Consider the following 26,028-nt stretch of genomic DNA (forward strand, 5'->3'; position numbering starts at 1 on the left):
GTTCCCTCTGGCTCTAGGGACAGTAGTGCCTTTCTGCTGTTGCAAATACTGAGGTGACTCATCATACATTTGGCTTCTCAGCTCTCTTCTATGTCCAACCATCTATATTACATTCACACGATTTGAGATTCTTACATTTATCTCAGTGTCTCTAGTTGGAATTTGACTTGGTCTAGTTGGTCTTCACAGTCCATGCTCTAAACCATACAATATTAAAGTTCTGTTAATTCCTCTCCTTGTGATATTACTGTATTGTCACCAGTGAGAATAACGCTTTGCTATACACAGCCCTCCTGTATACCTCAGCCACATCTCAAGATTGAGCATAGATTGCATCTTTGAGATGGTGGTATGGGGTTGCGAGTCGATGCCAACTTGTGGTCTCTTGACTGTTCTCGTTAGGGTCAGTCATAAGGCAGGGTAAAGATAGGAGTCAGAGGCTAAAAAATTTTAGCAAAGGCTTTATTTGGGAACTAAGGTCTCGGGCGAGGTTCCATGACTCAGGGAGAGAGAGAGAGGAGTCAGGGGAGTCACCCCCAGGTGTGGTAGGGTGGGGTTTTTAAGCTGCAGCAGTTCCGGGTTTAGGTCCGGGTGGGCCTTTTTCGCGTCAGGTCGCGCTGTCGCTCGGTGATTGGTTGACCTCCAATTCGTTCTGGCACGCTACTAGGGGCTTTTTGTTGGGTTGTGCTGGCAAGATGGCCATCCCCTCTACTGTGGTTCCAAGGACATCCTAACAGTTCTCATGTTCATGTATGCTTCCATGATAGTGTTGCAACCACACGACTCCTGAAACAGAATGCTACGGGCACAGTGACAGTCACAACAAAGTTTATTACAATGAGAGGCAAGGCTGACCAATCAGACCAACACTCTTGATAAGAGAGGCTCCGAACAGCCAGAGTACAGAGTTTTTAAAGCCGATCGCATTGTTTTATCATTACCTGGGAACAGAAGAGAGAAACAGTTCCCAGATGAGTTAGAAACAGTTGCCTAATGAGGTGATTATTTTAGACTTTCTGCCTCTAAGTTACAACCAGTGGATCTCCTTGACCTTGCCTTTGATGCTCTTTTCTTTGAACTTTTGTTTCCTTCATTGGTAAAGCCTGATTGACAAGAGTAAAAGCAAGGCTGTTATCTTTTGACCTTCAGTGTCAGAACAAAGCTGTTATTTTTCAAGCTAAGCGTTAGCCCTACACTACAATTTAACCCTTACAATAGGTGTACGTGAGGTGGTTTCTAGCATTCCAATTCATTGCTGCAATTTTAGCTTGATTATTCTAAAATAATGTGAACACGGAACCAGGAAAAACCTTTCCTTCCAGAAAGGTAGCAAACTGTAGGCCTCCAGTTGGAGACCATCCATGGAGGTACTTTGTTTTGCCAGTGAATTAGGCCGCCAGGGAGGTCAGCTTAGAATGAAGTCTCATTTCCCCTGCTTTGTGCCTTGATACGTTTGCAGAGCTCCTGAGGGCATCTGAGCTCTGCCTCCAGCTTTACTGTCTCCCCTCCAAACCCAAGTCAGAGAGCTACTTCTCACCGCCAGGAAGTGGGCCAGGGGAAGCTCGGGCTTTATTTCACACAGGCTAACTGACTTGTCTTCACCAAACCACTTGGGTGTGGACAAATATTTTGTATCATCTTCTGCCAACAAGTTTTCTTGGCATTTTTGCATCTCCCAGGCATGAACAAACACTGTGTAGCTTCCTACAAACACCCCTGTGTTGTGCACACTTTATTTGATATTGTACTTCATCCACTATAGGAAAAAAGGGGGGATATCGATAGAAAGGCAGGGGGAGGTGTGCCAAGAAGGGATAAGAGTTGGGCCTGAGGGACTCACCGGGAGTCACAGGACGGCATCGGGTTCGTGGGCTGGAGCAGAGACTCAGACACAACTCTTCTCCCTCCCTGGGAGCCACCACAGAGGCAGCAAAGCATAGAGCAAGTTTAGGGAGAAGTGAATAGTCTAGTCTGGTCAAAGTCAAGTGGATGTGCATGTGGACAGTTTTGCATTTGACTTGGCAGACATGCCATGAATTCATGAAAGACCAGATCTCAGATTTAAAGTCTCAAACGTGCTGACCACCCCGTAGCTTCTTCAATAAAGGCTGGGGGGAAGGGCGGAGAATGCCGTGCATACAATAGGGCCAATGGGCTGGGGTGACTCCCAAAAAACCTTGTGTGTTGAAACCATTTACATCATCTACTCGCAAATGGTGTCATGTGATGGCCGTGGGAGCTCAGCCACTGTGAGATGAGCCTCCTGATGCCCAGGGGACCTTCCCCAGGTCCCTTGTTCCTCTACACCCCAGTGACAGTGTGGTTCTCGAGAAACCAGACGCGGTCCAGAGGAAGGTCTCAGCAGAGCACTGCTTCTTTTCTCTGCCCAGGGGCTCTATGGAAATTCCTGCGAGTGAGTGCCAGGTTTACCTGACTCTGTCGGAGAATATTACAGGAAGAAAACGGGAAAGATGAGAGGCACTGTGTGGTGCGGTGGGATGTCTCTGGAGAGTACAGTCAGAAGGTGACATTGCCTCCAAAGGTGAGCCCTCCCGCAGCACCTCCTGTGTGTGGTGCTGGAGGTTCGCTGCAGGCAAGTTCTCTGGCTCACTGAATGCACCTTCACCTTATGTTCAGGCTGGGGCTTGACGGGTGGGCTCTTCCCACTTGTGGACGCTCCCACATCGACTTCTGCCAGCAAAGGGAAAAAAAATATGTTTTCTGAATGGATGCCGCGTGTTCTTGTTTTGTTTGGGTTTTGCTCATATTCCTCCTGGCAGTTTAGATGACTGGATGATATCCTTCCTGCCTAAGAAAACACCCAGATGGTTCAGGGGGCACACTTTTAGTAAACAATGGAGAAGACATATACAGGGCTCTACAAATTAATTCTCTCTTTCACCAAGTGTTTCAACGTACGGGGGTAGAAGGACACGGGGACCAATCCTCTCTTCAACGGGTCACCACGTTCTAGACTCTCCCTCAAATTTTTGTATCTTCACCTATTCTGGCTTCTCTACCTTGTTTAAGAGGAAGGGTTTCTCTCTTCCGTGGCTCTTTCTTTCTCTGTTCTCTGAATTCCACCTCTTTTAGCCATAGACTATTGCATAAACCCTTTTTCCCTTATGCCACTCTCTTCCTCTCCTTTTCCACTGGCTCCTTCATATGGTCCACACTTGCACTCAATTCTTTATTTAAAAATAACCTGTATTTGACCCTTCTTTTCTCCTGAAACCATTACCTTACCTCTTCTTTCATTCATTACCGAATTTCTCAAACGGGTGGTCGACGTTCACGTGACCTCCTATTCCCTCAACCCATCGCTCCCTAATTTATTGCTTCCTGGCATCTGTCTCAAGAAATTCGTTCCACATAGAATGAAGTGTGATCGGTGCCACTGTTGACCTGAGTTACGAGCAGAGAGAATTAAGGGAGACGCGTTCTGGAGAGAGAGCCAGGCTCTAGAGATGATGACCCTTTTAGCAGGTTGAAACTCGTTCAGGAATTTGGAGCCTGAGCAGTGATGTGGTGCCGTGTGACTTTCCCAGAGTCTAAAATCACAGCTAACATGGTGAGGGATGAGTCTCCCGGCTCCTGAGGGCAAAATCAGGAAGGGAATAAGTACACAAACATTCATATGTAAGACTCTACCCTACCCTCCTACCATCTGACAGCAATATTTTCTTTCCAAATGGAATGCAGTGTGGATGATGCATTACTTTCTGTTTATACTTTTACACTCTAATCAGATTCTTTCACTGCATTTCATGCTCAGCCCCAGTGAAAACTCATCATATAGCAACCCTTGCCACCAGCCTACACGGTCTGCTGGCCGCTGGCTCGGGAAGGACTTTCAGGTTGTAGGTGGCTCTTATAACTCCTCAGTGCGTTGGGGGCTGGGGTGGAGGAAGAGATGTCCCCAAAGGCAAGAGGTGGGACCCCACGGAAATTTTTTTAAAAACATAGGACTCCTGGGGCACCTGGGTGGCTCAGTTGGTTAAGCGTCTAACTCTTGGTTTTGGCTCAGGTCATAATCTCCAGGTTTTGTGAGGTCAAGCCCCACATCAGGCTCTGTGCTGACAAAAAAAAAAAAAAAGATAAAAGATAAAAGAAGAAGAAAAAAGAAAAAAAAAACCACATAGGACTTCTGCCACTATTATTTAATCACAACTGGTACTTGAAATAAATCTATTAGCAACTATTGCAAAAGGCGATGGGAAACCATCAAATGTTTTCACACATAACGATTGGCATCTATCGAACTGTTATTTGTGCTTAACACTGTGACTGGTGCTTTCATGCCTTTCTGTGAGAAAAACGTGTGAGGTCAGTATTACAATCTAGATTTTAAGGATAAGGAAATTGGGGCTAAGAGAAATGAAGTAACTTGGTAAAATTCAAGTTTGGAGCCCAGATTGGTCAGGTTCACGGATTATGCTGAATTATGACTATGCCACTCTACTACTTGATGTCCTTATCACTATGTTTGTTTGAGTTTTTCAAGTTGGTTGGTTAACACACAGTGTAATGTTAGTTTTGGGTGTACAGTTTAGTGATTCAGCACTTACACATAACTATGTTTTATATCCGTGTTTTTGGCCAAAGGTTTCATGAGAGGGGTTTCCAATGGAAAGGTGTATGCTGATACATGGGGTGGAAAAGAATGCCACAGGACCGGTGATGGAAGCCATACTTCACATCTGCTTGACCCAGACTACAGGACTGCTTCTGTTTGGAGAATTCCCAGATAAGTGCCTCGTGGAAGTGTTCACTATGGCATTTACGATGCCAGGGCATCGAGAGAAATTCAAGCTAATGATGACGTTGGCATCTATCAATCTCTTCTTCCATATTTAAAAAAAGGTTTTATGCTTGCATACACCAGGAAAGAGAAAACTTTTTCTGTGAAGGGCTATAAAGTACAAAAAAAATATTAGGTTTTGCTGATCATACAGTTTCTGTGGTAGTTGCTCAGCTCTGCAGGTGTGGGACAAAAGCCACCATGAGCAACATGCGAACAGATGGGCGTGGCTTTGTTCCAATAAAACTTTATTTCCAACAACAGGTAGGTAGCAGCTGGATTTAGCCAGTGGGCCATGGCTTGTGGACCCCTGGCATGCGTTTGGGAGACAATGAGGGTGTGGGCAGCCTCTCAGAAGGCCCCTAATCCTCCCTACCTTCTAGAATTCATGCTCTTGTGTCATCCTTTCCCTTTCCTTGTGGGTTGTCCTTGTTGACTCATTTCTAACACACAGAATGAGGCAGTAGTGATGGATGCCACTTCTGGGATCAGGTTATAAAAAGACTGTGGATTGAACTTGGGGTGCCCTCTTCTGACTTTGAGGGAAGCCAGGTGCCATATTTACAGCTGCCGTACAGAGAGGCCCTTTTGGCAAGAAACTGAGGGAAACTTTTGGCCAACCCAGTGAGGAGCTCAAGAGACCCTCAATCTCACAGCTTTCAAGGAATCTACTTCTGCCAACAGCCACGTGAGTGAGCCTGAAGAAGGGGATCCTTCTCTGATGAGCTTTCAGATGAACTCACAGCTTGACCCCAACTTCCGGAGTGTCCTGATCCAGAAGCACCCGGCCACACTGTGCACAGTTCCCACAACCCACTGAAACCCACAGATACTCGGCATGTGCTGTTGTGCAATGGATAACTACCACCGTGCGGTACGGTATAAACAATACAAGACTTTGGAGACCTGTGCTCTGGTGCCAGGCTTTGTGCAAATTTAGGTTAGTTGTTCACCCATCTGGACCCTCCACTTCCTCTCTGCCTGCCAAGGGCATGGGAATCATGAATTTCTGAGGTTATTACAAGTCTAAATCTTCATAGCTCATTGAACTGAGTCACAGTGATATCTGCATCGAATGAATTGGAAACCCATGGGGGAAATATAGTCTCCCAACTTATTCTGACGATTAATTGTCAACATCTAAAGGAGTAAAGATTCTGTATAAAAATCCATATCCCTGACTTCCCCAGAGAAATTCGATGATGTAACCACTAGGGCCCACAAGGCTACATGGGAACATCAAGGTGTATCCAAAGATCTCTTGCCCCTTTACGCAGAATACAAGCCCCCTAAGTCAGAACCTGCATTCATTATCATTCACTGGCCTGTCTCACCTCTTCAAAATGCCTGGCTTGGATGGGCTTTAAGGAGTCACTTAAGTTATGTCTGAGCTTGCCTTGAGATGTTTCCTATAACAGAGCAAAGGTCTTCTTTTACCTTCGGTTATGTTTTGAGTCAAGGACACTGGCCCTTTTTTGGCTCCCTGTGCCCTTTGTGAAATGCTGTGTCATAGTCTGTACCCACAAGTTCTGCTGTATGGACCTCGCGAAAGCCCCAGCTTAGAGCCTGGACAGGCGGTACCAGTGCTTTGCAATAAAGCCTGGGTTCTTCCCTCTCTCTGCCACACATCTGGAAGACCTCACCTCCCTCCCGCAACCTTTACAGAAAAACATACTTTGCATGCTCCCATGCACACTCGTGTGCACGCACACACATACGCACACACGCACAGAATTCTCTCTAGCTCAGATAGAAGCTACACTTGTCTTACATTTCCTCAGTTCCATATACATAACGGCTGGAAAAGTGTTCCCTTTTTCTACTGCGTGCAGGGCCTCACTACCCCCTCTTACCTGGTGGAACTCATCTCTGACCCAATCTCTGTGACCCCTTGATTCTCGTTCCTTTTCTCCATCCGCCTCCTCCCTCTCCACCCTCTCACGGTTGTTGTACCCATGGTTTCTGTTTTTCTATATTGCCTGCATTTGGATTCTCATTCTTTCGAGTGCAAGGCATTACCAGCTCAGGAAAAACAGTCTAAGACATGGATGTATGTGCCCTCTGATTTGAACTACCATGACTCAAAACTTATCTTGTGTTGAGGGCATATTTGTGTTTTGTTTTAAGCATTTCACAAGATATATGCTTTAAGAAATACTCTGGCCTGGGGCCAGCTCTTGGCTTTAGCACGCTACTTATGCACACATAGGCATAGCTCACGACACCTGCTCAGACCTGCACACCCAGCTACGGAACTTGTCCACCCAACAACAAACTATAAAAACGGTGGGGAGAGGGGGAGGGGAATTAACAAAAATATCTAGATGGTTTCACACACAGTATGTATTTTAGAAAAGTAACTTTGATGATGGCCTGGATTTTAATTCTCCCGGAGACTGATATTTGGGGACCACCTGCCCATTGTGTTCATAATGAACAGGAGAGGCCCCTGGGGCGGGGGGGGGGGGGCAGGAAGGCGTGCACTACTTTCCGAAGGGGCGACATTTGCTTCTGTCCAGTTGGTTCTGTAGCCTCTTTGGAACTAGATTTTCTTCAAGAGAATTGGTGCTCAGTGTCACAGGCTGCCTTGTTTGGTTGCCTGAAGTTTCTATTAAAAGTGTCACTTTACTGACTGTTAATATTGGCCTCTTCCCAGGGAGATGTGGACGCTCCAAGTATCAGCCTGCAGACCCACTGCAAAGCCAACCGTTTTCTCAACCAGCAAAAATGATTACGTGTACCCTGATAATATCCTTCATTTCAGCCTAACTGGAATTGTCTGTGTTTTCCTAATACCGTCCCCTAACACCTATATCTTTTCCTCATCTCTTTTCCCTGTTTCTGAGGATTGAGTTCAGTCCTCTGCTTTGCTCTCACTTTCTCTCTGCCTCTTTTTATCTCTGTCTCTGAGTTCTTGTGTCTGCCATTATCTGTGTCTTACTGTGTTCTCAGTTTTTATCACTGTGTGTCTGTGTCCTGCCTGGTGGTTTCTCTACCTCTGCTTTTGAGGGCAATGCAGTGGTCTTGTGTCTCAGGGTCTCTCCATATCAGAGGTCTCTTCCTGGCAGGCTGTGGTGTTTCTAACTCTTAGGACCACCCCCTATAGCCAGCTAGGGGGATTTTCTGGCAGGAAACCCTTCCTCTTTGGCCATCAGGTGCCTCCAAGGTTATCGTGGGACAGTATGACCAGAACACCCAGCCCTGCTTCTGTCAAAAAACCTGGCCACATAGCTCTCTAGTGATACATCCATGGAAGATTCATGAAGAATAATGTAACAGAGATATGAATCAACCTTCTCTTTTTTATCCCTCCGGCTCTATCCATCTGCCACACAAGTATGAGCTCACAGATGGTTATTGGCATTTCTTCATCCTTTGGAAACAGTCTCTTTCAAAGAGAAAATCTCTTTCTCTAGTGTGAGAAACCTATTTCTATTTTTATTTCCACATGGGCAAGTAAACTGGACGGCTGACCATTTTCCTATCCCCTACTTTATTTGCTGTTCTTGAAGTTCCCAACTTCTCCGGCCCACTGTCCTCACCTGCTCCAGGAAGACATGACCATTTGATTGGATCTTCACTGGAAGAATCTAGCTTTACCTCCTGGGACACAAAGGGAGTGGCAGTGCTCCTTCAGGATCCCAGCAAGCCTCAGGACAGAAACCAAATGCTCCTTTGTTGAACAACGAGTTCCTGACTCTTCTGGAAATGAGAAACATCTTAGCAATTAGGGAACTATTTCCTCCTTCCTCACTCTGAGTGAAGGCCGCACTGTTGTCAAAACCTCACATCTGTCCTGGGGACCTGCACAGATATTCTATCTAACTGGTTCAGGATCCCAGGAGATAGCTTGTGAGCTCTCACCCTGCAGGTGCATACGAAGCAAGCCTGAGGTGTGGGACCACCCACACCATCCCTGGAAATCCCAGCCCCTCCCAGCTTCCCAGACACTCCTGGTTGTCATCCGGCTGCCCGGGGTGGGGGCTGGGGCGTGGCTCCAGCGTGTTCAGTGAATGGAAGGAGGTGGTGGGTGGAGAGCAGGTAGGCTTGTAGGCGAGCATGAGGATGGGCTGAAGGAGGACATCCTGGGTGCAGGAGACTGAGGCTGGAAAGGGAAGAACACACTGGGGAAGGACCAGCTCTTTAAAGGATCTAAGCAGAGGGACTTTCCTTCTAGAATCTGGGGATAACATTCATTTGCCAGACTTTAATTTTTTGCCCTTCGCTGGTAAGATTTCCAGAAACATCAGTAAAAAATCCTGTGCGAGAGTGTTAGGGAGTTTGCAGGACCGTCAGTGAAGGGGAGGGTCCTTGGGTCCACGACCACCCCTCTCTGTGTGCCTGTAGAGAGGGGACATCACCTACTGCGTGCAGGTGACAGCAGCAGGGGCCACGTGCCACAGAAGAGCTGTGTGCTGGGAGGGCTCGGCCGTGACCCTCGTGCTTGAGGCCGCGGTGGTCCCGGCTCTGAATGCACAATGGTTTCACTCAGTCCCTTCACAGAAACAGCCAGGGATCCAGTCAGCTCCCGGGGGCGCCCGGGGCACAGTGAGTAAGTCTGAAAAGCTGCCGACACAGCGCTGGGAAACACAGCTCTAGAGCAAGATGATCTCTTGCGGGTGCGGACACCCACCTGCCTTAGGGAGAGACCTCGCCTGGTGACTGCTGGCCATCTGCACAGCCCTCCCTGGGGCAAGACAGTGACAAGAATCAAGTGAAATGTGCGGCTTTTCCAGCTCCTTCAGTCAAGCTCACCTGTGACAGGCCCCACGCCCAGCATGAAGCATCACCCGGAACACCTGGGTGCGTGAGTCACCGTGACTCTGCCCCCGATGGGTCAGGCGCGTGGGAATTCCCGGAGCTCTGGGCGGGCACCAGCCTCCCCGCCTCCCCGCGTGGCCCCGCCTGCTGGGAAAGGGCTTGGCCTCTGCTCCCGGGCACCGTGTGAATTCGCATCCCTGGTGCCTCGGTTACCCTGCCGCCACTCCTCCCGGTCCTGCTGGCACCTGCGGGCTTGGCTCACCTGCAGGGGATGGTGGAGAGGGGCAGCTGCTCATTAGAGCAAGAAGGACGGGGAAGCACAGCCATGAGGGAAAGTCTTCCAGGACTTCGTCAGCTCCAGCAATCCGCCTGCCTTCAGGGGGCCACCCTGTGGGAGCCTGAGGGTCCTGGGTAGCCGGTGGCCCACCTGTGCTGCAGGGAAGGAGCCGGCTGGATGCGGGAATGGGGACAGCGCCCCTGAGCCCGCCCCACCTTCCAGTACGGGCTGGTCCAGTCCGCCTTCCAGAGGCCACGAGGTGGGTCCATCCTCAGTTTCCTTCCTCCCCGTGCGCCGGACACCTTCTCTCATTCAATTCCTGTCATTTCCTGTCACTGCCTTCCCTCTGCTTCCGGAGCTGTGGGAGGCCCCATCCCCCTGCTCACCTGGCTGGCCCCTCCCACCCGCCAGGTGGCGCCCTAGAGCTGCAGCCCTGCCTGGGCTGCCCGGGCGGGTGGTCCTTGTGATCAGCCCCACCCTCCCCCTGCACTGCTCCAGCCGCAGAGCGGACACCCACACCCATGGGGTCCTAAGGTAAGAGAAGGCCTCCGACGGCCTCTGCTGCCGGCTCGAGCCACAGTCTCCGCGTCTCTAGCGCCGTACAGGGCTCCAAGCGGAGCGCCACGAACACCGGATGCGAACCTCCCCCGGGCTCGGGTGGAAGGGTGAGGGCCCTCCTGCTACCACGGGACAGGGAGCGGGAGGCGGTTCAGGGTCAAGCCCAGGACTCACTTCCTCCTCTACCCGCGTCTAGAGATACGGGAGCCCGGGCAGAGCCCCGGACTCCTTCCTCACAGTCACCCCAAGGGCAGGAGACAAGGCAGGGGCTGCCGTCCCTTCCCGCCCCGTCGCTAGCTGTGTGGTCTTGGGCTCTTGTCTTCACTCAGGCGAGTTTCTGTTTCTTCCTCTCTAAAACCCGGGTAATCTCGAGGGTCGACTCTAAAAGGCCCTTGGTAACGCGTGGTCTTCTGTTTTCACTGCTACGGCCACCCTGATCCTCACATCACTATTTATTAAGTTAGGGAGCCCTAGAAGGACACTGTGTGTGGACGCTGCTTCCTCTATATTTTATAGGATATCCTTTCCTCCGTCCTATAAAATGGGCGGGGAAAGGGTCACCGTCAACCCATCATCAACTTGCTACATGACCTCAGGCAAGCCTCTGAGACCTTCAAGTGGGGTGCATTTACCTCCTCCTGCTGCCTCCCGGGCAGATCTGAGCAGAATCTCCTCCCTTAGAGCTGTGTGGCTCTGGGTGAGTAGCTTCACACCTCTGAGCTGTAAGCGTCTCATCTGTTTGATGAACACACTGACGCCTGCTGGTAGATGAACAGAGATAGAGCATGTGAAGCACTTAGCACATGAGCTGGAGCCCGGGGAGCACCCAGCACCAAGTGCTGCCAGGCCGACCTTGAGAACAAACCTGGCTTCCTTGGCATTTAGCACTAGAATTCTGGACCTGGATCCCAGGCAGACCTAGCCCGAGTCGTGCATGCCCCGGGCCCCAAGCTGATGCTCTATGTACCCACCCAGAGGCCTCGTCTGGGTGACCGTGGTGAGTGATCTCCATCTCCCAGACGGGCCCCTCCCCTGCGTGAATTCTCAGACTTAGCTGGGGCGGGCACGTGTTTCCTGTAGGTGAGACACGTGATGGTCTCCTGTGTCGTCATCTAGGGAATAACCCGCACGTGCTGCGTACCAGGTGTCCCGCGAGGAGGAAGCCTGGAAAGCACAGGTTCACCTGGTGTCCGGCCGTGTTGAGCACCGGTGGCTTTCTAGACGTGCCTGACTTTCAGGGCGTCTGAGTCTGGCGGATGCTTCCTTCTCCGGCAGTGAGGGACGGAGCCCAGGACCACGGGCTGGTTTCTGACACCCCCCAACCCCGGGGTTTGGGTTTCCTTGGCTGCTTCAGTTCATGATTGTGCTGCACTGGATTCTTTCTGAGTTTTTTTTTTTTTTTTTTTGGAGGAGGATTCCGAAGGCAGTCCCCAAAGAGGAATGTTAATATGTTGAGCTATTGCAACACTATTGTTTAACTGTATGGCCTGTGGCTTTCCAAAAGGGCTATTTTAAAGGATGTTCTTGTTTGTTCCGGAAAAACCCGTTCCATCCTTTATGTTGCAGTGCCTCCCCTGGAGGTGATATTTGGATGGTAGATAATCACTCCGTAGGAGCTGTGCTGCCTGACTCTGCCCAGGGGGAGGGTGGGGGGTTTGGTCTGAGAAACTTTTAATGACATTTGCATGCTCATCCCCCCCTGCTTGGTAATGTCACAGCACAGGACCTGGTGGCAGTCTCTCACCTCCAGAGGCAGTGATAAGACAATCTTCTCACCTTTCTCTGCAGCTTATCTGCACTGCTTGGCAGAGTTCTAGTGCTTTTCTATGCTAGTGGCTCTTTTTTTTTTTTTTTTTTAATGTTTATTTATTTATTTTGAGAGAGAGAGAGAGAGTGAGCTGGGGAGGGGTAGAGAGATGAGGAGACAGAATTCCAAGCAGGCTCCACGCTGTCAGCACAGAGCCCCACATGGGGCTCGAACTCACAAACTGTGAGGTCATAATGTGAGCCGAAATCAAGAATGGGTGGCTTAACTGACTGAGCCACCCAGGGGCCCTGCTAGTTGCTCTTTTAAACCATGGCTGCTGCTGCTGCTGCTGCTGCTGTTCCTCCTCCTCCTCCTCCTCCTCCTCCTCCTCCTCCTCCTCCTCCTCCTCCTTCTTCTTCTTCTTCCTCTTCCTCTCCTTCTCCTTCTTCTCCTCCTTCTTCTTCTCCTTCTTCTTTTTTATTTTTTTTTCTGTGCCCAAGGCAGAAGGATCTGTTCCAGGTCCCAACATTAATTTGGTGTGTTCCATGGAGGAGGTGAGCTCAGAGCCTGCCTATATCTTGAACGAAACCAAGCTCGGCTGTCTTGATTCTTCCTTCCGGAGTCTTTCCATGCCAGCATGCTGCCTTTCAGAGGACGTGGTTTTTGTTAAACGATCTCTTGGGCACCATCTCTTGTCTAAGATTCTATGACCGAGGGACAGGGGACAGTAGGCTAATGCTCCTTGTGGAGACTCAGGATCCAGGAGGACTCTGCCCCTCCAACCCCTGCTGCTTTACTCCTGCTGCCCCCCAGGGGGACATGTGTGATGTAGCGTGCTCCAGGGCCAGTGAGGGCTTTGCCACTCCCCAGCGGGGGGGGGGGGGCGGTGATAAAAGGCAAGGATGCAGACTTCAGGCTCTGAAGAGGGTGTGGTAACACAGTGGGTGTCCAGGTCCCCTGGTGGCCCCACGTTCAGCCCATGGATCAGAAAGGATGGTGGCAGTGGACGGAAGATGACCTGTGTTGGAGACGTGGATTCATTTATCCAGGCTCTGTGCCGGGTGTGGAGCCTGCTTAATATTCTTTCTCTCTCCCTCTCTCCCTCTCTCCCTCTCTCCCTCTCTCCCTGTCCCTCCCTCTCCCTCTCCCTCTCCCTCTCCCTCTCCCTCTCCCTCTCCCTCTCCCTCTCCCTCTTCCTCTCCCTCTCCCTCTCCCTTTCCCTCTCTCTCCCACCCCCTCCCTCCCCCTACCCTGCTCACACTCTCTCTCTCCCCTCTCAAAAAACAAACAAACAAAAAAACCTGCCAAGTATAAAACACTGGACCCTGTTCAACACAGGCTGGTCCCTCTGCCTTCCGCTGGCTCCCTGGGGCCCCCAACCACCAGGAAACTCAGTTCCCCCTTGTGTGGGTAGAGGGTTCATGCTTCCAACACCAGTTTCACCAAGAGAAAAGGCATGCCAACGTCTTGGGTCTGCCCACGCCTCCTCCAGGCTGCCCCTGGCTGTGTGATGCAGGTGCCTCAGAGCAAGGCCGGGGCAGGTGAATCCCCAGGTTGCAATAGATCTGGGACCCAGAGGCAGGATGCAGTGAAGTCCAGCACCCCTTTCTATTTGTATGTGCACTTACAATCCTACCCGAGTGGCTCCTATAAACCCTGGGGGAGGCAGTCTCGGAGCAGGCCTCCCACAGACCTGCAGTGGCACTCTAGGGCAGAAATGCATGAGGCACTATAATTACTTAATGCCAAGAAATGCAGGCTAGAAGCGTTGGTAATCCAGGTTCCCTTTGTTCTCAGCCGGGGTTGGATTCCCACCTGCTGCTTTGTTGGAGCAGCTCAGACCCCTGATCAAAACCGGGTTTGCTCTCGCCTTGAGGGCGGCGGCGCGCCCTCTAGCGGTCAGTCCTGGTATCGACAGGCTGCCCGCCTTGCCAAGGCCGGTTCTGGCTTTGTGAAATAGCGTTTGGTGGGGGTTCACATCATCTTAGAACGATTCCAGGGCTCTTTAGGAGCGTGTACAACTGGACAATTTCAAAAAGTACCGCGGAGATGAGGCAGTTTGTTCAACATTTCAGAGGCCCGCCTGGGGCTCCACGCTGAGGATGCAGAACCTGCTTGGGATTCTCTCTCCCCTCTCTGTGCTCCTCCCCTTCTGGGGCTTTCTCTCTCTCTCTCTCTCTCTCTCTCTCTCTCTCTCTCTCTCTCTCTCTCAAAATAAATAAATTAAAAAAAAAAAACAAAGATAACATTTTTCACACCGAAGGCCAGACCAGGCCCAATGTCCACTAGAAAATGTTTCCATTAGGAAAATGTTAACAGCCCGGTTTAGGGCTTTGGGCAATCCCCCTGCTGGCCAGTCCTGGACTCGTCTGTGGGTTCCCATCAGGCTCTGCGGTGACAGTACTGCAGAGGAAGTTAGGGGAGGTGGGTCCTCTGTCCTTTGCTTCACTTGATGGAGACCCCGCACCCCAGGATCATGGGTGAAGTAACAATTCTACCCTCAGACACGGGTGAGATGTGATGGGGTCTCAGAGGTCTATGGCAGCTCCCTTATTTTATTTTTGAGGGAAAGGAGACCAAGAAAAGAAACTAGCTGGCTAATGGTACTTGCTCAGTGCGTGTGGTGGAACCAGACCCCAGTTCCCCAAGCGTTCTGGGCACTGGCCTGTTCTTTCATTTTTGTATTTATTATTTGGGTGCTCTCTGGTGGCCAAGTTTTGGGCACAGAGTGATGGTGCTCTTGGCAGAGTGCGTCTTCTGAAGCATGAGGCTTTGCTGTGTTTCACGGGAGCAAAATCTAACTGTGGAGTCCACATCCTTCCTAGGAAGGCATTGACACCAGGCCTGGAAAAGGTCCTCAGCCCCCTGGGGAGAAAGGGGGCTGCAGTCCCCCCTGAGTCAAGAGATGCCTGTAGTCAAGAGAGGTTCCTACAAGTCTGTCTGGTGAGTTTAGAAGAGCCTGGGGAGAGGCCCGAGGCATTACATGAAATGTTCATGGGAACTTGACTGGGGAATCAAGACAGGAACCCCTAAGTTTATTTTCCAGGCGACTCTTCAAGTTCTTTGTATTCATGAGCAGACTGGATTCAGGCTGTGAGCAGGAAATCCCAAACAAGGGAACTTGTTAAGCTATTAGTCTGGAAAAGCTTGGCACAGGGTCTCCTACACCAGCACATTTGTCTTTATTATCTTCTGACATTTCCTGCCTGTAATTAATAGTCATTACTCTCGGGATGGCTGCTCAGAGATGTGGTATAGACAACGCGTGTGAGCAGGACCCAGAGAAGAGCGAAGGGCCGTGAGTTGTAGAAATCTTCGCGGACAGAAGCGCTACCTTGCCGCAGGTGCTCAGAAATAGGTTCTTTAGAAGTAACACGGCGCAGTGAGCCTTTGCTGGGCTGGGCATGTCAGAATCCCTCTTAGGAAATGCCGACCTGGGCAATCTGCTTAACCTTCTGGCTTTCATTTCCCTTCCATCCCCCAGATGGAGCTGCTCATACATAACTCCGTGAGGTTGTTGGTTAATCAAGTGGGATAACCTAAGGGTAAGTGTTGAGTTTAGTTCTTGCAAACTAAACTCCTATATACATATCACCTGTTGTGATTATTACTTGAGATTAGGAGAAGGGGATGAGGCTTGTCAGGGCCTGGGAATGTGTAAGTTGAGGCAGGTGCTGGGTTTGATGAGAAGGCACATGGCCTTTGGTGGGAAAGAGGCCAGTAGGTTGACTGCATTCCTGTCCCTCTGAGGATGAGATCAGTTTGGAGCATGGTTTCTGGTTCACCCTGGTCTGTGGGTCAGTGAGAGACACTTCCGGGAAGAGAAGCAGGAGGTATGCTAGGACAAATTTCTGAGACTCTTTAAGAAAAAAACAAGAGAAGGTAAAGTACACAAGATTTTAGGAAAGTTCTTTTATCAGACCTTCACCCTTGCTGCTGGATTCATTCAACAAACTTTTATTGAGCACCTTCGATAAGCCACATGTTCTTCTGAGCCCTTGAGATACTTCAAGAGCCCTCCTGCCTTCCAGAAGCCGACACATGAGGTCTCAGGGCTCTCTTTTTTTGCCAACCATCTCCGGTTTATTACTTATTTCTGCCTCTGTACTTGGTACACAGCACCTGTTCCAGGGATTGGAGCAGATCTCGGCCTTTTTCTCACCAAAATGGCAGAAAAAAAGCCTGCAGGTTCCGTGTTGTGTAAGGCAGATAACATCTCTAATTCCAGGTGGAATATCCCCTAGTGATAAATAGAATAGACATGGGATTCATATAAGCCAGAGGATAAAAGAATACCCCAGCCCACAGCCCAACCCTGAATATTTAGTGTATTTTTCCAAAGCGAAGTGTCTTTGGACAAATGGCAGTTTAATGGAGTTTTGGTTTCTTAGCTTTAAAACAGCAACAGTCTACCTACACCTCGGAATGTTTCCAGGAGGGTGTGTGTTTTATCCTCTATTCTTATAAAAGAGCTCTCAAACTTCCTGGTGACAGATAGGAGTTAGCACATTTGGAGAAAGGAAAGGAAGCTTCAGAAAACAGAGTGGAATAATGGAGGCATGGGTCTCGGCCTCTCGGAAGAGCAGAAAAGTTCTGATGCTCAGCTTGTGGCCCCGTTTTTAGTTTCGTATTTTCCAATGAAAAAAAGGAAAAAAAGCCCTTTTCTTCACCACGACTTGTGAACTTGTACATCCAGCACCACCACCCTGTATGGAAAGTTTTTTCTCTTTTTCACAAGAAAAACAGATTGTAAGTGTGTGCGGTGAGGGATGTTAACTAGGCTTCTGGCGGTGGTCATTTCACAACATATATAAACAAGGACTCATTGTACTGTACACCCGAAACTCGTATCTCATCACATATCAATTGTATCTCAATAAAAAAAAAAGGAAGCACTTCTTATTTGGGAACGAGTGGTTGAAGGAAAGTTCTTATTAGATACTACTTGTCATGACTAAAAAAAACAAACAAAACCCACAACATGCCCACAGTGTTGCACGATTTACAAATCAGCCTGGTGCAATATCTCAGCAACAATGGGGGCCCACCCCACGACCCTGTGTCGCCTCAGCTCTGTCGTGGCGAAGAGAGGGGCCCCACATCAGTGAAGGTTAGAAGAACCATGAGCCTAGGGAGCTGGAGAGGTGCATTCTAGTCTCACTTGCTCCAGTAACTGATTATTTCTCCCAGGAGGGTGTGCTTGACCAGCTCTGTGTCAGTGTCGTCATGGAGAACAGGCCCCCGGGGAAGCAGGAGGGACACTGACATGGGTAGGAGTGACGGCCCAGACCGTAGCTGGTGAGGGCACAGCCACACACTGTGGCTCTCCTGGGTGCTCGCTTTCCCCTCCCTGTGGAGTGCAGTCCTGCCACGGAAGATCCACAGTCCCTTCCAGCTGTGAATTCATGTGGCTGTCATTTCCTTCTGGAAACCTTCCCCAGACTGCAGTGAATTCTTCCAGTTCGTATCAGAGCAAAGGTGCCCCTTTGTCTTGTGTGATAGGACCCGTATTGTGCAGGGAGGATCCAAACATCCAGAGCTGAGCCCCAGGGGGCGCACCTGCACCCATTAACAACCCACCGACACACCAGCCCTCCACACGGACACTCATCCATGGGATTCCTGCCCTACCTTCCCTGGTCCCCTCTACTAGCCTGGAGCAGCCTTCTGCACTGGCCAGGAGACATTTACCTGAGTTAACTTGGACCAGATAGAAGAGAACAGCAAAAAGAAAGAGGACCTTCATGTTCTGAGGTTCCCTCGGCTCTCCCACCTCTCCTGTGAAGGAAAGCAAAGCCGATGAAACAGCGGAGTGGAGGGGAGAGGACACAAAAATAGGACATTTATAGGTCTGGGGGAACAATGCTTATCAGGAATGAGCACATTTATCTGGTCTACTGAGTAAAGCTGTGGGCAGAGGGTACTGGATACTCTTCCTTTCTGCCTAAAAATAGGCTTCTTGGTATTGGGAGAAGCGGGGCTTGACCAATGACCTGGTACACCGAGGGTGCCCGGAAAGAGAATCACGAGTGGCGAGCGGTTACTAGGCAGCAGGTCCTGCGACGGGTGACAGAGGTGGGCATGTGCGAACACGTTTCCTGCCTTTGAGAAGCTTTTGTCTGGGCGGTATGGACGCGTGAGTTGGACACACGAATGCACTCCCAGGCGTATCCCCAACAGACGCAGCCCCGTGTGCACCGAGAGACAGGTACGAGAGCGTTCAGTGTAGCCTCGTCATTGCAACTGTCGACAGAAGACAACCCAAATAATGTATTGCAGCGCAGGAATAAAGCGAATACTGCATTCCCCCACAGCGACGAGCATACAACAGCCACAGATGATTACAACATGGATGTGCCTCACAAACGTGCTGAATGAAAAAAATTAAGCCAGATACCACGTACGGTATTGTTGTTTTAAATGGGGCAAGTCTAACTGATGTATTAAAAGTCGGGAAGTTGTCTACCCTGGGTAAAGAGGGTAGACTCTTTTCTCATTCCGTGAAGCTGTCTTGACTTGAAGAGCAAGCAGCCTAGGGGCACCCGGGTGGCTCAGTCGGTTAAGCATCCGACTCTTGATACAGGCTCGGGTCATGATCTCAAGGTTTGTGAGTTTCAGCTGTGGCTGTGCACCAACAGCACGGGGCCTGCCTGGGATTCTCTCTCTCCGTCTCTCTCTCTCTGCCCCTCCCTCCTCCCCTTTCTCTCTCTCTCTCTCTCTCTCTCTCTCTCTCTCAAACTTTAAAAAAAGAGGGGGCAGCCTAGCAGGAGACACAGGGACTCCCCCCTGCTGCAGATGGCTGTACTGGCCTGTGCGGGGAGGCTGTGCCTCACCTGAGGGGAGTCTTTATAAGGAGGATGGCATTAGAGGCGGCCCTGAAGGACAGCTCTCCACACAGCTTTTTGTAACTGATGATGCTAAAATGTCGTTACCGCAGCTACTAATTCTTTTTTTCTTTTTAATGCTTTTTGGAATCCTCAACATTAAAAAAAAAACCTTTTTTTTAATGTTTATTGATTTTTGAAAGAGAGAGAGAAAGATAGAGTGTGAATGGGGGAGGGGCAGAGAGAGAGGTAGACACAGAATCCGAAGCAGGCTCCAGGCTCTGAGCTGTCGGCACAGAACCTGACGCGGGGCTTGAACTCACCAACCACAAGACCATGACCTGAACTGAAGTCGGACGCTTAACTGACTGTGCCCCGCGCCGACCCCCCCCCCCCCAGGCATCCCTGCAACCACTCATTCTGAACCTACTTTACTTAGGTCCCAGTATCACTTGGGTTTATTTCCCTTAAAATTCACTTACCAAGAAATGAAAAGGAAGTCTTCCCATCTTCTCCCCCCTCCCAGGCTTTCATGACAGCCGTTACCAGTTTCTTCTCCACCCTTCCAGAGATGTTGCATGTATGCATAAACAGAGATGCGTCTATATGCCCCTTCTTGGATAAACATCGTGACAGACTATACTTTTTACTCTGCACTTGCCTTTTCTATATGATGTACCTTGGAGATTTTTTTTAACTAGGTGTGTGGGGAGTTTCCTGATTTTTTTAAATAACAGCTGCATGTATGATTTCTTTTAGGTGGGCTCCCACCTGACTTCAGCCATTCACCACAATATCTGAACACGCATCTTACTCAGAAAATGGATTTTGATGAGAAGTTAGGTGGTGGCCTGGGACTTCCGGACATGAGCAAGGGTACCAGTGAGCCATGAAGGTGCACAGAAGAGGTGAGAACCCGGAGGTCACTTTGGACATTCCACAACTAGAAAGATTAAGCAAAGACAGTACAGTGGGTCCTGACAAAGGATACCCTGATTCACTGGGCTTTCTGTACCTTGTAAAAACACCTATGAAAATAGGAGTTAAGGAGGAATTATTTGGGAACTAAAATATCCTTTTCTGTCTTTGTCAACAAAAGGGTCACCCTATAGCTGACTGAATGAAGCAATCATGAAAGAGATACCAAGATGGGTATGTGTGAGGGTCAAACATAAATAAGAAATCTGTCAAAATCTGTAATACTTTTTCTCTGGAGCATTTGTTCTGAACACATCTCTGGATTTTCCCACTGTAAAAAAAGCAAAAGCATCTCAATTTGATCCTTGAGAAGACTGGCTTCCACACCAAGAACACAGGCTAAGTTGAAGACTTTCAATGAATGATTGTAATTCTGAATCCACCTCTGTGGATGGACAAAGTGTAGCTACAAGATACAAGAATTACTGTTTAATACAGATTCTATCATGTATATATCCAAATGTATGGGTCATTTTTTAAAAGTCACCTTGGTAGGTGAAACCATGAAAAGTATGTTTTCTTTTTGCTGTTGAGGTTTACCTGATTTAGAAAAGATTTAAGGTACGTGGATGGTATATTTTTTCTAGCAGCCCGGCCAGCTTTCAAATTGCCGTGAAATTATAGTTTGGAAATTGTTTTCTGCATAGTTCGGAACTTTTATGAGCTATGTTGGAAAGTTAGCTCATTTTGGAGAGAAATAAAGGAATGGTATCAGAGTTTATTACCCACCTTTTCCTTTATATGTAGATCTGTTTTTTCAAAGTCACAGACTCGGATGCAACCTCTAAGGAAGAATTTCGTGAATAGCGTTGGAGAATCAGGCATGCCATTCCAACAGAAGACCAACTAGAAAATCAAGCTCATTGAACAATCTCATTAATCTGGTCATAGGCTCATTGGTTCTTATAATCACAGGGTTGAAAGGAAGTGAAGGTCAGTTTGTCCCAATACAGAAGATAATTATTCTGGCGTGCATGGTACCCACATAATAGAAGATGGCCTTAAGGACAGATGAAAGTTGCTCATGGGTTTGAAAACATTTGAGAGTGGTAAAACATTTTTATCTATTAAAAAAAAAACCTTGATACAATTGCACAATGATTAGACAAACCGTCAAATATAAAAATGGGCAGAGAACTCGAATAAACATTTCTCCAGAGAGGAAAGTGCGAATGTCCAACAAACACATGGAAAATGCTCACTGTCATTAATCATTAGGAAAACGCAATCCGAACCACAGAGACACCACTTCCCAGGCACTAGGATGGCCACTGAAAATAATAATAATAATAATAACAATAATAATAATAATAATAATAATGATAACCATGGCAAAGTGGTGTTGCTTCCTGACGAGTCGTAGAGTTTGGATTTACCATTTCAGTCTATTTCACGAAACAAAGTACTAGATAGAATTCGGCCAGGAATCCCATCCATCTGCCATCCAGGTGACTTTGAAATAGGGTTCCACTGCTCTCGAATAGTGAGTGACGCTGTTCACTCTTTGCACTGACTTATTTATCCCATGAGAGTGTAAGCTTCATTCAGGCAGGGTTTTGTGCGGTTGGTTCTTTATTTTTAGGACCTAGAACGGTGTTGTCATAAAATAGAAGCACAGTGAATTGCTGTTGAATGAATTCACGTGTTTTCCAGGAGAGAGGTGTAAGAAAAAACACAAAGTGTAAGAAAAAAAAAACTACAAAATAAAGATATGGGAATATTATTGGGAAGACTAAGCAAGACAGCCGTTTCAGGAAAAGATTCACTGCAGGAATCAGATGACATTTCTGTCTCATATATTGAAAAAAAAAAACAACAAAAAGCCTTAGCATCTACTAATTAGAAGCAAGGGTCTCTAGGGACCAAACAAGGTGAAATAGAATGGCAGGCTAAGATGAAAAAAAAAAAAAATGAATTGGAAGAGTAAAGAAAAGTTTATGGTGGCGACGCAAAGTTGATACTTTGGAAGTTGAATTAATGGTGTGAGAGTCAAATGTGACTTGGCATTCCAGGCAGAGGGGGAAAAAAGACACAGGCAGGAAAGCTATCAGAGGAGATGAGGCACCACAGAAAGGCAAATGGGCCGACCTCATGGCTATGTGATCCCTGAAAGGAAAACAAACTTTTCAAAGAAGAAATTATGTGGAATAGTAACTATGGGAGGTTGGAGGGAGGGAGAAATGGGGGGTTAATTAATGATCAATAGGTATGAAGTTTTAGTTAAGCACGATAAATCAACTCTAGAGATCTGCTGTACAACGTTATACCTAGAGTCAACATTAATGTACTCTTAAAATTTGTTGAGAGGCATGTGAAGTGTTCTTATGACAATATAATTAAAAATTTTTTTAACTTATGTTTTTAATGTTTATTTTTGCGAGAGACAGAGCACGCAAGCAGGAGAGAGGCAGAGAGAGAGAGAGAGAGAGAGAGAGAGAGAGAGAGAGAGAGAGAGAGAGAAAGAGAGAATCCCAAGCAGGATCTGTTCTGTCAGCATGGAGCCTACATGGGGCTCAAACTCATGAACCATGAGATCATGACCTGAGCCAAAACCAAGAGTCAGACGCCTAACCGGCTGAGCCACAGGCACCCCTGATTAAAAGATTTTTAAAGGCAAATTAATTTTTAGTGAGAAATGTAGGGGGGAAACCAGCAGAATGAAGTGACTCTTACTGAATTATTATTGCATGCTTGCTTAGCCCTGGACTCAATGTTTTATTCCCTAACAATTGTTAGTGTCTCATTGTCAAGTTCTTTCCTGCCTCAGTACATTTACAATTGATTTTGACCATATGGTTCACCACTTTTCATAGCTTTATTTTTAAAATTAAAAAAAAAATTCTTGATATTTTTATTTAAAAATATTTTAATTCCAGTATAGTTAACATATAGTGTTATAATAGTTTCGTGTACAAGTGATTCAGCAATTCCATATGTTCATCGTGATAAGTGAACTCTTAATTCCTTTGCCTATTTGTCCCATCCCCCCACCCACCTTCCCCTTCTTTTAAGAACTAATGTTAAAATACAATTTTAAAATTGTTTATGAATTAGAAAATTATCAGAATAAGCCAGTTAGTAGGGCTTACAAATTTTTCAGATGAAATGAGAGAATTGCAGTATTTAAATAAGATGTTTGAGGAATAAAGGAAAAAAAAAACTACAAAAAAGCAGGCATCCTGCAAAAGAACAAAAACAGACCTGCCTCGTGTATTTTAGTACACACTAGATGTCAGACGGGGAAAGACACCTTTGAGATTTTAAGGGAAAAATTGTGTTGAAAGGATTTGGTTTCATGGCTGATTATCTTGCGTGGGAAAAGGAGAAAATCACCCTGAAATATTCAGGGAGTCAGAAAATATTTCACCCAAATGCTGGTCCTGAAAAGATGATAAAATTTACGTTTGTTTCCTTACTACTTTGCCTTTTTTTTCCCCAAGAAGAACGGCAGATGTCAGTTTCTTCCTTTCAATTTGCTGTGTTCAGACCCACGTTCATATGTCCTGGGGGCCAAAGCATGGCTGTGCCCTTTAAAGGTCAAGACTCTATGTGTTTGCAATTCTGTGGATTCCAGAAGTTCCATCCCCTAGCGAAGAGCAGACAGCAGTTGGCTGATTTCACCTTCCCCTCTCAAAGTTGTACTTATGTTCGTACTTATTGTTTCCTTGGACCAGACAGGTTTCTTACCTTTATAGAAGCATTTCTTCCTCTCCATGTGTCTGTTTAACCATGTACTGTGATTCATGTCCTCCTTTTTATTCCTGGAGATATAAAACAGAATTTTCAGCCTCTACTATCCCAGTGGGATCATCTCATGCTCCCCTAAAAGCAATAGGGGAGTGTCTTGATTGTCCGATTTGGGATCACTGTTCATCAGAGGCCTCACCAAGTGCCTGGTTTCCAACCACTTGAATGTCAACCCAGCCCTTGGGTTTAGACCAAGGGAATAAATAAGTGGGGTCTCCACCACCCAATTTGGGCTGGGGTAATTGTTCTTATTCTTTGGTTAATGATTCTTACCACAGTATCCCCTTGAAGTGATCTTCCCACTGACTTCCTCTTATCCAAGAATCCTCACATGTCTTCCTTTTGTCTTTATTCCTGTAGCTTCAAATAAAGAGAAAAGATGATTGATCAGCATCACCAGCCTCCTTTCCTTCTGGCACTAGCAACTCCTTTGGGGATTTATTTCCATTGTCCTAAATCAATTATTTACTTCCTTCCTATGATCCTCTATATTAGAGCCCTCTGTGCAGCTAACAATCTCAGATCCTTGGCTAAGACAGGGAGAACATTCGTCATTTTCCCAGAGTCCTACACCAAACTCTCATCTTGTTGACTTCATAGGTCTTTTTTTCTTTTCCAGGCTCACCATAAATTCATCACAGGGGAGAGACCAACCTCCTGCGATCACGTCTTTGTCTACTGAGGTACTGTACTTACAGAAATAGCTCTCGGTTTCCCTTCATGTGAACATTCTAATTTTAACTTTTGTTCTTACAAATACAGTTCATTGATTGTCACAAAGAGCGTGGGTTTAGAAGGACACGTTTGCCCCCTGTACTCATCAGGAGTTGCACAAAGCGTCAACACAATTATTGACTAGAGTCGGGACTAGAACCCAAGTATCAGCATTCCTGGTGAGTGTGATTTCCTCTGCTCGCACACCCACGTCTGTTGGCATCTGGGACTCACAGAGTCACATGCCTTTGCAAGGAAAGTGCCTTTCCCCAGAGCTTGAGCCCCTGTCCTGGCCGGTGTCCATCTTTCTGAGGTTGTGGCCAAGAAGACATTCTGAGAAACAAAGGTGTGTTCTCTTAGAAATGTCAGTGTCGTGTAAGACAAAAAAAAGCCCACACTTGGACTTTTCTGGCTTGAAGCGAACTCGGTTAGCAACCTGGATGTGTTGTCTGATCGCCATTTGGGTTGGATCACTTAACTTTCTATGCTTATTTTGTCTTAAATGAAATAGGAATCGTAACGTGCCCGTTACAGGTGCCTTGGATAGATAGGTAGGAGGCAGCAGTGGCTTCTTGAAGAATGTTCTCAGAGCCCCCAGAGAAAAGAAGAGCAGAGTGGAGGCAAATCACAGAGGGGGTCCATAGGAAGCAGACAGAAGGGGCAAAACAGACTGACACTTCCCTGCTCTCCTGAAAGCCTCATGCCTAACTGCAGCGTCCACTGCCTGGCTGGCTCAGTCGGTAGAGCACGAGGGATGCATTTAGACCTAACAGAGACATTTTTTCAGACCCCTCTGCCTCCCACCTGGGCTTGATGTCATTTCCCCACAGCCAGGATACAGCCCTATCCCTGCTGTCCTCATAGGTAATGCTAACGTTAGTCATCTGACCTCCGGGAATTGTTTTGGTCTATCAAGAAAGAGGCAGACACGGTGTTAATGATCTCAGTTTCCCTTCATTTGGACATACTAATTTTAATTTTTGTTTTTACAACAAGGGGACTCCCTGGGTCCAGTAAGGTACTTTCCTGTAACCCAAGAGATAAACTGAGTCAGTCCAAGCCTGCAAGGTGTAGTGACCACCACCCGCATGGACAGGTAGAAAAAACTAGGTGTGGCTGTTATTAAAGTCAAGGAAGCGAAATGGGGATTTGATTGACTGAGCCTGTCCACCTGGCCCCCGCCCCAGCAGACCAGGGGTATGGAGGAGAAAATAGATTCCTCCACGAAGGGTCACCCCGGGGGGATGGATGAGTCACAGGGATCAAAGCTCTTGGAAGGTCCCGAGGTGCAGTGGGAGGCAGGACACTGTGTGTGGAAGGTGGGCATGGAGGGCAGACATGGAGGCAGCCAGGCGTGGTATGACTGGCCCTGTAAGGACCTAAAGCAATTTCTGGCTAATGGGTCTCTTCCCACCAGGGGTACAGCTGGTGTCCATAAAGCCTCCCATCCTCAGGGTCCTGCGTTAAGCAGACTTCTGTGAAAAGAACAAAGCAAGCGTAACTGACAGAGCTGCTGACTGGAACTTGCCTTGAGGGGCCACGGGGCTCATTCCGTTGTCTCCAAGGGGGGGGGCTGTAAAAATTACCGCACTTGGTAGAAAAATATCAGTTGTGACCTTAT

General features: G+C 47.9%; 1 protein-coding gene and 1 long non-coding RNA gene across 7 annotated transcripts; both read right to left on the reverse strand.

Moving 5' to 3' along the window:
- Nucleotides 1-1,717: 1,717 nt before the first annotated feature.
- Nucleotides 1,718-11,516, reverse strand: LOC123384735. Of its 6 annotated transcripts, none has more exons than XR_006596223.1 (5): nucleotides 11,263-11,516; nucleotides 11,030-11,158; nucleotides 9,825-10,197; nucleotides 8,344-8,906; nucleotides 1,718-2,691 (listed from the first exon to the last, which is right to left on the reverse strand). It is a non-coding gene; the product is annotated as an uncharacterized LOC123384735 (long non-coding RNA). The 6 variants fall into 6 exon arrangements; XR_006596219.1 differs by having other exon boundaries at nucleotides 8,344-8,503; nucleotides 11,263-11,513; XR_006596222.1 differs by having other exon boundaries at nucleotides 8,344-9,994; nucleotides 11,030-11,155.
- A 4,569-nt stretch (nucleotides 11,517-16,085) lies between these two features.
- LOC102899407 (sperm-associated antigen 11-like) lies at nucleotides 16,086-17,890 on the reverse strand. Its single transcript, XM_006930554.4, has 2 exons — nucleotides 17,836-17,890; nucleotides 16,086-16,384 (listed from the first exon to the last, which is right to left on the reverse strand). The coding sequence occupies exons 1-2, from the start codon at nucleotides 17,888-17,890 to the stop codon at nucleotides 16,194-16,196; spliced, it is 246 nt and encodes an 81-aa protein (XP_006930616.1). The 3' UTR covers nucleotides 16,086-16,193.
- Between the last annotated feature and the right edge of the window lie 8,138 nt (nucleotides 17,891-26,028).

The sequence above is a fragment of the Felis catus genome, chromosome B1 (assembly GCF_018350175.1).
Source record: "Felis catus isolate Fca126 chromosome B1, F.catus_Fca126_mat1.0, whole genome shotgun sequence".
Taxonomy (NCBI): Eukaryota; Metazoa; Chordata; class Mammalia; order Carnivora; family Felidae; genus Felis; species Felis catus.

Excerpts from the sequence above, each read along its gene's own strand:
- LOC102899407 (XM_006930554.4), bottom strand. The coding sequence starts at position 17,890 with ATGAAGGTCCTCTTTCTTTTTGCTGTTCTCTTCTATCTGGTCCAAGTT. Across the intron at positions 16,385-17,835 it reads TCTGGTCCAAGTTAACTCAG|GGGATATTCCACCTGGAATT; the intron begins GTAAATGTCTCC and ends ATTTATCACTAG.